This window comes from Lepisosteus oculatus, chromosome 11 (genome assembly GCF_040954835.1).
Source record: "Lepisosteus oculatus isolate fLepOcu1 chromosome 11, fLepOcu1.hap2, whole genome shotgun sequence".
Taxonomy (NCBI): domain Eukaryota; kingdom Metazoa; phylum Chordata; class Actinopteri; order Semionotiformes; family Lepisosteidae; genus Lepisosteus; species Lepisosteus oculatus.
Genome location: NC_090706.1, coordinates 16,701,008 through 16,713,099, shown reverse-complemented (window position 1 = coordinate 16,713,099; position 12,092 = coordinate 16,701,008). Strand labels below are relative to the sequence as shown.

At 48.4% G+C, this 12,092-nt stretch overlaps 1 protein-coding gene across 1 annotated transcript; it reads right to left on the bottom strand.

The window, feature by feature from the left end:
- Positions 1-3,213: 3,213 nt before the first annotated feature.
- Positions 3,214-11,447, bottom strand: prdx2 (peroxiredoxin 2). The gene is made up of 6 exons (XM_006631490.3): positions 11,337-11,447; positions 8,947-9,061; positions 8,035-8,188; positions 5,130-5,252; positions 3,735-3,865; positions 3,214-3,632 (listed from the first exon to the last, which is right to left on the bottom strand). Exons 2-6 carry the CDS (start codon positions 9,047-9,049, stop codon positions 3,547-3,549), a joined length of 597 nt encoding a protein of 198 aa, XP_006631553.1. The 5' UTR covers positions 9,050-9,061; positions 11,337-11,447; the 3' UTR covers positions 3,214-3,546.
- Between the last annotated feature and the right edge of the window lie 645 nt (positions 11,448-12,092).

Sequence of the window (12,092 nt, the reverse complement as noted above, 5' to 3'; positions counted from 1 at the left end):
TCAAAAGTGCAGAGCGCAGAGGTGTGTTGAATCCTGGGGCACTGCACAGTTAGCTTTTAAGGATGCTCCCTGCCTTGGGGTAGAAGCTGTTCTTAAGCCATTGATGCAGCGTCTTAAATTTGTTAGGAAGATTTTACCTCCTGGGAAAAGCTAAGGTTGCTGCTGGAAGAGGTATTAGGGCCAGTAAGGGGGCGCTCACCCTGCGGTCTGTCTGGACTTGCGCAGTACAATGCCCCAGTATAGTGATGGGGACATTATACTGTAAAATGGCGCCGTCCTTTGGATGAGATGTAAAACTGAGGTCCTGACTCACTGTGGTCATTAAAAATCCCAGGGTTTTTCTCGAAAAGAGTAGGGGTGTTACCCTGGCGTCCTGACCAAATTTCCCCTGGCCTGTACCAATCATGGCCTCTTAATAATCCCCATCTATGAACTGGCTTCATCACTCTGTTCTCCTCCCCACTGAGATCTGGTGTGTGGCGAGTGTACTGGCGCACTATGGCTGCCATCGCATCATCCAGGTGGGGCTACACATTGGTGGTGGTGGAGGGGATCACCATTAACTATAAAGTGCTTGGAGGGCAGTGTCCAGAAAAGCGCTATATAAGCATAAGCAATTATTATTATTATTGTTGTTGGCTGTGGAACCTCACAAGCTTTCATAGTACAGAGCCACCAGAGTCAGTGCTGCGATTCTAATTTCGCTTTTGCCACATCTGCAACAAAGAGGCAGCTTCTTGTTTCTACTGATATGTTCTGAGATGTTTGTGTTTTGCTTTGTAAGCATTCCAGGAAGTTTAAACACAGAGCTTTAAATACTACTCTAACAATAAATAAGAGAACGCGGGTCAGTCCATCTCCAGAGATAATTACAGTTGTAATGTGGCACAGGATCAAATCAGTGGGCTTCTCACATGATGTGAAATCTGCCATCTGTCACTTTTGCTCCAGTCGATTCCTGTGGTCTGAACTGTGCTTCCTCTTGTTTTTTTTATCCACCAGACACTGCCTGCAAACGCTTGGGGCCGTCTTAAGTGATACATTAGCCATGTCTGCTGTTGCCTTCAGCAAGGCACCATAGGCATGTGAATTGATAAGCATGCTTCATTTAAAGTCACTCAACTTTGGCCAACTTTCCTGATAACAACACTGAGGAAAAGGCACGATCGGCTACCTCTCCACCGTCTTCCAGCATCACGAGATACACCGTGAGTGGAGCCTGTCCCAGCAGTGGCCAGATCTGGATCAGGAGAGACCCAATTCATCCTGTCTCACAGGAAAACCTGACACCATCAGTTTGTCCAGACTAGAAACATGATTTCCTGTGGTTGCTGTGAGCTACGGCCTGCTGGTATTCTCACTTCAAATTTCAAAGTAGGAGTCCCATTGCTGGTTTCTGTTCTACCTGAGTACTCAATTAAATATAAAATAATCAGACCCAATCATAGGTTTAATTTGAACCTTCCTCAGTTGTAGGAAGTTGCCTTTTGATTATTGTGTTTGTCTTAGAATCTCCAGCCTTGCAGCAGAAACAAAGCTACAAAGGTTCTACTGGATCAGTGGGGGGTTTCAGTGAAGAGCTTGGCTACAATGCTAAGTAAAAACAATGGGAACAGCTGGTATTGAGGTGCTCAGCCACGAACTACCCCCCAGACTAGATGGGCCAAACAGCCTTCTCTTGTTTAAAACTGTTCCAATGATGAACTGAAGCTAAAGAGGGCAGCACAGTGGCACAGTGGCTAGCATTGCTGTCTCACAGCACTGGGGCCCTGTTTTCAGTCTCTGAGGTGCTGTCTGTGTGGAGTTTGCATGTTCATGTTGATTTCCTCCCACAGTCCAAAGACATTCTGAGAAAACTGTCCTTGTTGCAAGTGTGGGTGCATGTCTGTCCTGCAATGGACTGGCATCCCATTCAGGGTACCCTGCCTCAAGCGTGTAGCTTGCTACTTTAGGCTCCAGCTTCCCCATGACCCTGAACTGGAAGATGTGGATTGAAAACAGAGGACGCTAAAGCTCTGGGACACTGCAAAAAACTTCCTGAAACATATCAAGGTGGCCCAGAAACAAACCTCTGCAGAGCTTTACTTTAGCATTTGGTGCCCCCTAGTGGGAGAAAGGGGATGATAACTGACAAGTCATTCGAGACCACAATCCTTACTCTGCATCCTGAAGAGGATCTTTTCATTCCCACTTGAGCTGCTGATTACTTAATTTAATTAATCAGGGATCTGACTGGCCTTAAAGACCACTGTGTGGGAAGCCAGTGAGGAGCTGGGGTTCCTTATTATAGGCTATAAAACCTACGACGCTCTGGCTCCCCCTGACAAAACAGCAGTGAACTCAAGTTAGCATCACATTCCAAACAGGCCTTGGGAACCAGGCCACATATCACACCAGTAAGAGCAGATACAGATATTTCACATATCTAGAACAGTGGCACATATCTTAATAGGATGGGATGCATACACATTCATGCATTTCAGATTTTTTCCCCAATCTTGTACCTGGAATATCCCTGTGCCTCCTGTTTTACTTACTAGCCCTTGAATAATATTACTATTTGCTTTTGAAATTGAGCTCCAGGTGTTGAATATTAGGGTTAGAGATCACGAATGCAGTGCTAGGAAACAGGGCCCCTTGCAGCACAACGAAGGCCTATGCTGTCAGGTTAACACCATTGGGCCCAGTTCTGTAAATACATCAGCAGAAAGAAATCGGTTTGCTATGCTTCTTGTCAACAATACAATGCATTAAGCAATTTCTGAAACGGGAGACCAAAGTGCAGAAAACTGGTTAACAATCTTGTCATTTCAGTGTTAACTGAATCAAGACCTCAGCTGCGTCAAAATGCAGGAGGCACAAGGGTGGGGGGACACACTGACACACAGATGACCTGTCCACTCCTGGTGTGTCTTCAGGTTTTCTAGCCTTTTAAAAGCAGTTTTACCTGAAGGAGCTAAACGGGTCTTAACAGGCCAGTAATTATCTAATGAGCTCTTAATGAGCTCAGCTGGAACAACAAAACCTTCAGATACACCAGCCTTGTAGTACAACTAAAATTGGACAGCCCTTGACCCTGCAGAATGAGGCACGATGTACAGAGGAATTGGTGCTTTCATGGCGCCCCCTAGTGGTCACGGAATCTCCCTTCAGCCCGTTGGATTGGCTTTTACCTCTCAACCTCTATCCCAGAAGAAAAACACAGAAAACATGCAGATTTATTTGTTTTTACTTGGGCACAAACTACAGCAAACTTTGTTTTTGTTTTGTTTTTTTTTTGGGGGGGGTAACACAGGAAACAGGAACTTCTCCCATTCTTAAGAAACTCTTCAAAAACGTAAAACATGGTTCAAGTCAAAGCTTTTGTGCAAAGCCCTGCTTAGCTTATTAGAACTGGTACAAAACGAGACGCTTGCTGTGGTTGGCCCTGGGAGACAGCATTAGTGCTTCAAAGGGCGAGGGGGTGATGTAGAACAATAAAAAAAAAACATCAGTGCTTGAGATCCCAACCTAAGAAGGGCGCAGGACGGTGCAGATGAGACCCTTTCATTCCTTTTTGGCGAAGTACTCCTTACTCTTCTGAACGTCCGGGACGATGGTGTCGCTGCCCGGCTTCCAGCCTGCAGGGCACACTGCAACACGAGGGAAAACGAGCATTAACCCAGGCTGGGGCATGTGGGACTGCGCCGGTTCTAGAGCTCATGTGGAACCAACCCCCACCCCCTCGTCCTCACCTTCCCCGTGCTTGTCGGTGAACTGGAAGGCCTGCACCAGGCGCAGGGTCTCGTCCACCGAGCGCCCCACCGGCAGGTCGTTGATGGTGATCTGGCGCAGGATGCCCTTGTCATCGATCACGAACAGCCCCCTGTGATGAAAGAGAGAGCGAGCGCAGAGACTGAAGACGAGTCTCGCAAAATTCAAGCCGGGAATTTGTAACCAGACAACAGGCACTGGAAAAGCGAAAGGGGACACGAGCTTCAGGAAAAGGAAACTCAATCACCGATATTCACGCCTGGTGCCGGAGGCTCAGAGCAGCATCGGGTTTTCATTCCATCCTGGACTTGCAAGGGCTATTAGAATCAATTGTTCATGTAGCACAGCTGCCTTACAGTGCTGGAGCCCTGGGTTCGACTCCTGGGGCTGTCTGTTTGGAGTTTGTATGTTCTCCCTGTGTTTACATGGTTTTCCTCCAGGCGCTCCGGTTGCCTCCCACAGTCCAAAGTCTTATTGGAAGATTAATTGGCTCCTGGGAAAAGTGGCCCTGCTGGGAGTTCGTGTGGCATTTGTGTGCCCTGCAATGGACCGGCGTCCTGTCCCATCCCGACTGTATCCTGCCTTGTGCTTAATGCTTGCTGGAATAGGCCCCAGCTCCTCCACAACTCTGAAGCATAGTGTTTACAAAACAGATGGATGTTCGTTTAGATCTTTACTCCCACTGTTTCCAGGTCTTTAGTCACTGAGGATTATAGGTCACCTACAAAAACTACCTACTGTATGAACTGAGGCACTCCAGGCCACAGGCAGAGTGCACTGGGGACGCAAAACCTGTACAGACACTGTGCAGCACACCAACACTTACAAACACACACTCCCCACGTGTGCAGAGGCCAGCAGGTGAACCACTGGGTTTTCTGCCTGCCGAGGGTAGAGTCTGCATATTCTCGGTCAAGATACTGCAATCATGCAAGCCAACTAAAATGCCGTCTTGAATTATAAATCTGACGATAAGGCCCAGCAGATTCCTCGCCCCTTTCATCTGTAAGGGAAGGCATCTTTGCTTGCTTCAGTCCTCGTTATCCAAAAAAGTGTTTCAGCAGCTTTTCAAAAGAGACCCATTCGGGCCAGTTGTGCTCCACAGTGGTGCCTCGTTACCTGCACATCCTGACCTGCGTTTCTCTTTGTCCTGTCTAAACCACCCACTTCAGGCAAAACAAATGACGAACTAACTGTGAGACTTTCATTTCTTGAGAGCTTGAGAATACAAGTAAATGATGCAATGTAAGATCTCTGATGAGCAACTAAATTCAGGGTTAAGACAGGTTAGGCATCAAGCGCTCCAGGCAGGGTCACTCAAACCCTCGTATTGAGGTCCGATGCCGCTCCGAGCCCCAGCGGGGAGACGGACTGACCTGTAAGCGATCCCCTCGTCCTCCTTTAGCACGCCGTAGTCCTGGGAGATGGACTGGGTCAGGTCGGCCACCAGGGGGATCTTCATGGCTCCCAGACCCCCTACCTTCCGGGGAGTGTTGGTCCTGGGAGGAAACAAGGAGGGGGGGAATCAACAACGTCCTGACACACCTGCATTAAGGTACTGAAGGGGCTTTATTGTATCCAGGATCCTGAAGGTTAACACCTGGGCTGAGTGTTCCTTCACTCTGGCACACTAGAGAAGCCAGGATCAGGTGGCCTGATGGAAGCACTTCAGTGGCAGATGAGTCCCGCGATTCTGTAGAGGTTAAACTCGCCCTCATTCGACTCAGTCCCCCCAACAGCCAAAATATACGAGCTCCCAGCTCTGGCACATCAGAAAGGGCAGTTCAGGGCTTGTGGGCAAGCCGAGACCTAGCAATTTCACATGCCACCTGGCTCGTCTGTATGGCGCACTCCTAGCAGAAGCACAGACAAGAGGGTATCTGGGCTGCCAGAGTGTGGTGAGAGGGGTATGTTTGTGCCTGTTCTGTGCCTTATCTAACAGTCTCAAGCCTGCAGTCAATACAATCCGCTTAATTTCTCTCCTGGATATATTTTAAACAGAGGGTTCACTGTGCAGCGCTAAGAATGCAAAAGCATTAAATAAAGATTTACAAAAACAGTCAAGCCTTCATACTTTCAGTGAAGCGTCTGCTCTGTATCGTAACGTGTACAGTCATGGGGGATGTCCGATCTCACTGGTCCTTGTGTCGCCCGAGAGTGAATTTGAGACTTTCAATTTGAGATGTAGAACATGTGTGGTTACAGAGGCAGTGCCTGTTATACGTCTCTCCTCTACTCATCCTCACGCACTTATGATGATCACGATTACAGTAACTGGACGTAAACATTTCCAAGACTTCCATCAATGTTCAGAGCACCAAAAGCCAGCAACATCAGCGGCTCATGGATTATTTTGCTCCAGAAATGAAGAATTGTGCAGAGTAAGACCTAACATGAAAAACTCCTCTTGTACACAGTGCTGTTGCTCAGCCAAATCTCTTGAGCTGCAACATCAACGTTGCGTTCTTACCTCCACGCAGTACGTCACTGATCCAACCAGTGGTCACGAACAGTGCGTGTGTGTGTGGGGGGGGATTTCTACCCTGAAGCGCCGAATTCCTGTAGGTTTTGACGTGACCACAGTTTGAAAGGAGCTGGTGATGCCATTTTGATTTGTTTTTTTACAGGTACTGTACATTAAATGTATATACCCTCGCCTGAACTGTATGTTGGGAACGCATCTCAAGCAAACTATTGTTCCTCATGGATTTTAATTTCTCTATATAAATCTAGAGTACATATAACCTGGACTTACAACAGGACCCTCTGTATTGGATTTGGGCAGCTACAAGTGAAACACTACCTTCTGGTCCCTAATCCATCTTTATTCCATTAATTCCTATGGAAAAAACCTCTAGCGTTACGTTGTACGGGTAAAGTTAACACTCTTACAGTCCAAGAGCCTTAATGTTGACATTGTTCTTATGGGGAAAATTACTCTACGCACGTTGTGTTGCTATATTTGCAACTTCCTGGTCCCTAACCCTGACGTATCGCAGGTTTAACAAGGACATTCACTAGTTAAATAAATGGAAGCCATTAAATAAAATAAAACTGCAAAGTAAGCAAAAGGAAAGGCGTGTTGGACAGTTAAGATGCGTAGTTACCATTTTACTGAGCACTCAGGGGAAATCACCCTGCTCAGAAAGGGGCGTCGTCTGTTCAGTCTCCCTTGAATGCCGACACTCTTGTACAGCTGGGCAGGACAAGGAGCACACATTACAGCACCTTGCTGACGGACACAGCAAGGAGATGCCCTTAACTTGTTAACGGCTCTAACGGTGGGGCAGCACACCCAGGGCACCTATCAGCGACAGGCTCGCCACCAGGCTCTCCTGTTTGGAGCCGATAAGGCCCAGGGCTGGGAGAGACACGCCACAGAGCGCCGAGCCTTTTAGAAAAGGGGACGCGGCCGTCATAACGAGTTCCACCTTAAAGCTGCACTATCTACAGCCATCCGGCGCCAGGATAAGGCAGGATAAGGCAGCGGGCACAGCCGAGGCCTGGGAGGTTTCGACACCCCACCCCACCCATCTCTCCACAGTTATTCTGCTGCATGTCCTGGATCACACAGCGTCCACATCGGTCTATACTGATCCCAACAGTGTGCACAGCACACAACGCATTTGACTTCAGGATCTCTTTGACATGACCCAGCACTGCCTGTGGGATCCTGTGTTCATACTCAGGAGCTCTTTTTCACCTGCACCGACGAAAAGCAAAAGAGCACTTTGTACAAGAGATGGCAGATGAGAGATGTAGCACCTAGAAAACAGATCAGACCCCCAGTCAGAGGGTGGTTTACTGCTGTGCACAAAACGGCCAAGGACAATGCGACTCCCTCACACACACACACACACACGCGCGCGGCTGTTCGGCAGTAGCGTGTGATTTTCTTAAGCATTTTTCAATAATGAAATCACTCTTTGAGTGATACACAAATAAGACCTTTTAAAGAAGAAAAACAAGATTAGGTGAAATACTGTGCAGTACGCGTAACACGAGATAAGACTGGGGGTCTGCGAGTTGACCGAGGGGATTTGGGGAAAGAGCCAAATTGCTCAGTGTCTCCAGCAGAAAAATGTAAATAAAGTCCTGTTTTTTCTACTCATTTCTTTGTCTTGGCTGATGCCTTTTACAATACACCTCAGCTCTGAGCCCAGAGTACTGTACTGAAGCAGGGCTTTGACCGGCTGGCTTGCCGATATCTGCGTTCCAGAGCAAGGAAGGGGGTTAGGGAACGAGCAGAGCTCTGACTCCCCCCCCCGGACCCCCACTCACCAGGCCAGGTGAGAGAACTGCGAGTCCGTGGAGGCAGCGATCACCTCGCAGTTGATCTTGCGGAATTCCTCGGCGCGGTCACTGAAGGCCACGATCTCCGTGGGGCAGACGAAGGTGAAGTCCAGGGGGTAGAAGAAGAAGACCACGTACTTCCCTGGCGGGGTCGAGCCATTCGAGGAGGGGGGGGGAGAGAGAGAGAGAGAGTGTCAGAGGTTGACCCACTGCTCTAACACCATTATACAGGCATTGGAACAGGGAAAACTTCACTGAAAAAACCCTACGCAGCTTGAAGATAAACATCCCTGCTGCATACTGGAAGAGAGAGAGAGAGAGAGCGAAAGAGGGGACAAAAAGCATTAAACCGTGAAACAAGGCCGATTCTTGACGGGACATCACATGACAGTCGAGTGGTGAGAAAAGAGGAAAAAAAAACTCCTTTAGGGGGAAATTCTACAGTAGGACGATTCTGCACCAGACGCTTCGAAAGCTGACAGAACTCATGTGGGTTTGTAGGTGGCCTGCCTTGCATTTTTCGGAGTTAAGAGGTAATTAATCCCAGAGTCCTATCTGGCTTTTTCCTGACGGTCCCCAATGCCGTATCGAGATCTGCTCCGGGCAGAGGGACGCGCTTTCCCCTCCATGAACAAAAACATAAGCTCTTTCGTGGACAGAGAGGTTGCTAATGTGATAAAGCCGACCCCTCTCAGGCCTCACAGAACAGAAGCTTGGTGGTTCAGTATTTTTGGCTGGTTTCACTTCCACCTCTGGTGGAACATGACAGTTAAACGCAAGGCAAAAAAAAAAGGCTCTGAAACTCAAAAGCCCAAGACGCCGTGTGAGAGACGGGGCTGTGCTTGTCGGCGACTTCGTCCCCGGGGGAACGGCGCAGAGATGGCGCCGCCGCCGCGTTACCTCTGTAGTCCGACAGCTTGATCTCCTTGAACTGGCCGTCCACCACCGCCGTGGCCTGGAAGTGGGGGGCGGGCTTCCCGATCTTGGCGTTCCCAGAAGACATTCCAGCTGGCGGCTGCAAGGAAAAAAAAAAAGACGCAGGGTGGTGGTGTCAATCCAGCACTGGATTGCTCGGCAGTACCGAGACAGCGCAAGGCAAGCCTCCACCGAGGAGGATCAGCCAGCACGCGAGAGCTCAGCTAGGACAGGTCTTCGGAGAGATGGGGCACACAGCTCCTGCACCCGTTAGACAAGGGCTGACCGGCCCGATTCCCTTTTCACCACATTTTCATCATTCTAACATGTTTCTGGATGCTCCACTCAAAGGGCTTTACAGGTAATGGGGACTCCCCTCCACCACCAGTGTGTTGCCCCACCTGGATGGTGCGACAGCAGCCATAGCGCGCCAGTACACTCACCACACACCAGCTATCGGGGGGAGGAGAACAGAGTGATGAAGCCAATTCAAGATGGGGATTATTAGGAGGCCATGATCGGTACAGGCCAGGGGGAGATTTGGTTGGGACACTGGCCCATAGAAACCGGTCTCAACTGCTGTCGTAAGAAAAGGCTGTAGCAGTTTCCTGGAAGAGGGCCGTGCAGCTGTACACGTTCCTTTCCCTCGCTCGAGCAAGAGGAACTCGCCGGGGTAATTCAGAGGGGGGGGGGGGGTTCCCCTCTTCTTCTTCTCGAGAATTCCCCACGCTCAGATCTGCGCTCGGTCCCCCTTCCCAGCACTGGCTCTATAAAGTGGGGGAGGGGCAAGAGCACCTCGAGCCTAACGGAGCGCTCAGGAGGGGGAGGTGGGGCGCGGGTGCACACGAGGGGCCCCGAGACGTCTCCGTCCCACCACACGCTCGCACGCGCCCCTCGCAGCCTTCAGGGGTGGCAATAAACACCCGTCACCCCCAAGACCGATTTAAAACAACGGAGCTGTGCAGAACTCCATAGTCACATGCAAGTCACTAATCCTACAGCTCCCCTGTGCCTCCGGCTTTGGAAACAGCCGGATATAAAAAGGAGCAAGTCCTTGGGGGCACCCATGTGCTCTCTGGATTTCATTCCAGCGGAGCTCCTGATGAGTGGTTAATTGATTTCTATTTTTTTTATTTATGGCACGATTAAATAATCTCGGCGGCTGATAACAGACTTCCTCCCTGCCCCAGTGACTGGAGTTCAGACTCCCCCACATTCAGCTATTACCTGATCAAGACACTACGGGGAAAAAACACGCCCAGTGTGGGTGTTTGACACGTGACATGCTGCGAGCACTCGTCAAAAATCACCTATTAGCAGCAGGTCACGCACAAACGGCCCCTACATTTGAGGAGAAACAGTTTGAAGCTGTGAACGCGAACAGCCTTCAAAGTACGAGGATGGAATAGGGAATTTCTCAAACACGTATTGAGCGCAGAAACAAGTTATCCGCTCGCGTGTTTAGATAGTTGGTTAACTAAGAGGCATCAAGCAGCGCTGGTGATTTACAGCTCTGCTGGGGTGTAAACCAACAACAGAGTGGGGAGCCCCAGATTAGTCGGTTTTCTTTTCCGATGAAAGCGCATGAACCCAAACTTGTTTTAATCGCGTAATGAAAAAAACTACGATTATCTTTCAGATGAACTTGAGAAATTAAGAAACTCGATGCGCCTTTCTCATTAAATTACTGCGCCGCATTCACCGGTCAGAACAGAAGTCTTAGAGTAATTGTACAAAAGGCGCTCTTCACGAAGGTTAGAAAAAAAAGTGTATAGAGAGACTTCAAGGCAGGGCGAAATATATCGGATATCAAGGAAGACTTATCATCACAGTGAGCTGCGGCTCGGTCACTGCAAGATAAGTTAGACAATTCCCTTCTAACACGCTGTTTCTAACAGCTCCAGTGACACAGCAAAACGCATCAAAAGAGCTCATTGTCCTCGTTTCGCATTTTCGCCTAATAAATCCGCTTCGGAATTTGGACTGCATATTCTGCTCACAGTATGCACTAAAGGAAAATAAGCCTTTACTCTCAAATAAATGACAAATGCAAGAGACAGCACAGCAAGTGTGTGACTAAACTACGGCATTTGACCCTATGGAACGCATAAAGATAGAAACGTATAAAGATAGAAACGACATATTCAATAATAGTCCGCTCCACAAAGGAATAAAATGAAGCACAGCGGGAGACAGAGCCCGCCTCCATTCATTTCTTGAGCTCTATCCACCCGACACAATCAAGTCTTACTATGCATACGTTCCTCACACACACACACAACTAGTTGCATAAAACTAAAACGCAGAATTGCAATTGCTTAATTTAACCGGGCATGCAAAGTGTAATCTCATGTCAGTCTGCAATGGACACTCACGAGTTGTTATTCTGAGGGCTCGAACAGCTCTGCGCTCTCGCGTCCGCAAGACAGAACTCCGGTCTCGCACTTGACTCCACAGCAGGAGGAGCTCGTGACCAGTGACCTCACGATAAACCCGCCGACTCCACTTCTCGCGAGAGTGACGCCGGGTCGCATTTCAAGACGAATCTAGAATTATAATAATATAATAATAATAATGTTCTGAAATTAGGCCTGGTAGTTTCACCTACAGAAAAGCGAGAGAACATTGATATGGGGAAAAATGTAAACATGTAAAATTACGAAGTACGTTACTAAATACATTATTAATGTACCGGTTAATATACAGAAACACATTTGGAAAACAAACAGATATATAGAGGGATATAGAAAGATCGATACACACATGAAAGAACCATGTTATTGCTATATCAACTCACAGCTGGCAGCCCATTGGAGCTCAGCAGGTACCTGGCCAGTACCTGGATGGGAGACCTCCTGGGTCTGTTTTGAAAAGAGTAGGGGTGTAACCCCTGCATCCTGGCCAAATTTCCCTCTTATCATTGCCCATCTCCGAACTGGCTTCATTGCTCCTCTCCACTGATAACTGATGGGTGGAGAGTGTACTGTGGGGTGTTGGTGGTTACCTGTAAAGTGCCTTATAAGTGTAAGGATATTGTTTCAAGAAAAGATGATGTTTGTTTGAAAAGTTTGTTTTTATTGTATTTTGGTTTCTGACTGTTACTTTGCCTAAAAATGTGTATATAACAAATT

What these genes read in the sequence shown, in the direction of transcription:
- prdx2 (XM_006631490.3), bottom strand. Translation starts at nt 9,049, where the DNA reads ATGTCTTCTGGGAACGCCAAGATCGGGAAGCCCGCCCCCCACTTCCAG. An exon ending in CAAGCTGTCGGACTACAGAG is followed by an intron (nt 8,189 to 8,946) that starts GTAACGCGGCGG and finishes CGACCCCGCCAG; the next exon opens with GGAAGTACGTGGTCTTCTTC. An exon ending in GACGAGGGGATCGCTTACAG is followed by an intron (nt 3,866 to 5,129) that starts GTCAGTCCGTCT and finishes CTTTCATCACAG; the next exon opens with GGGGCTGTTCGTGATCGATG.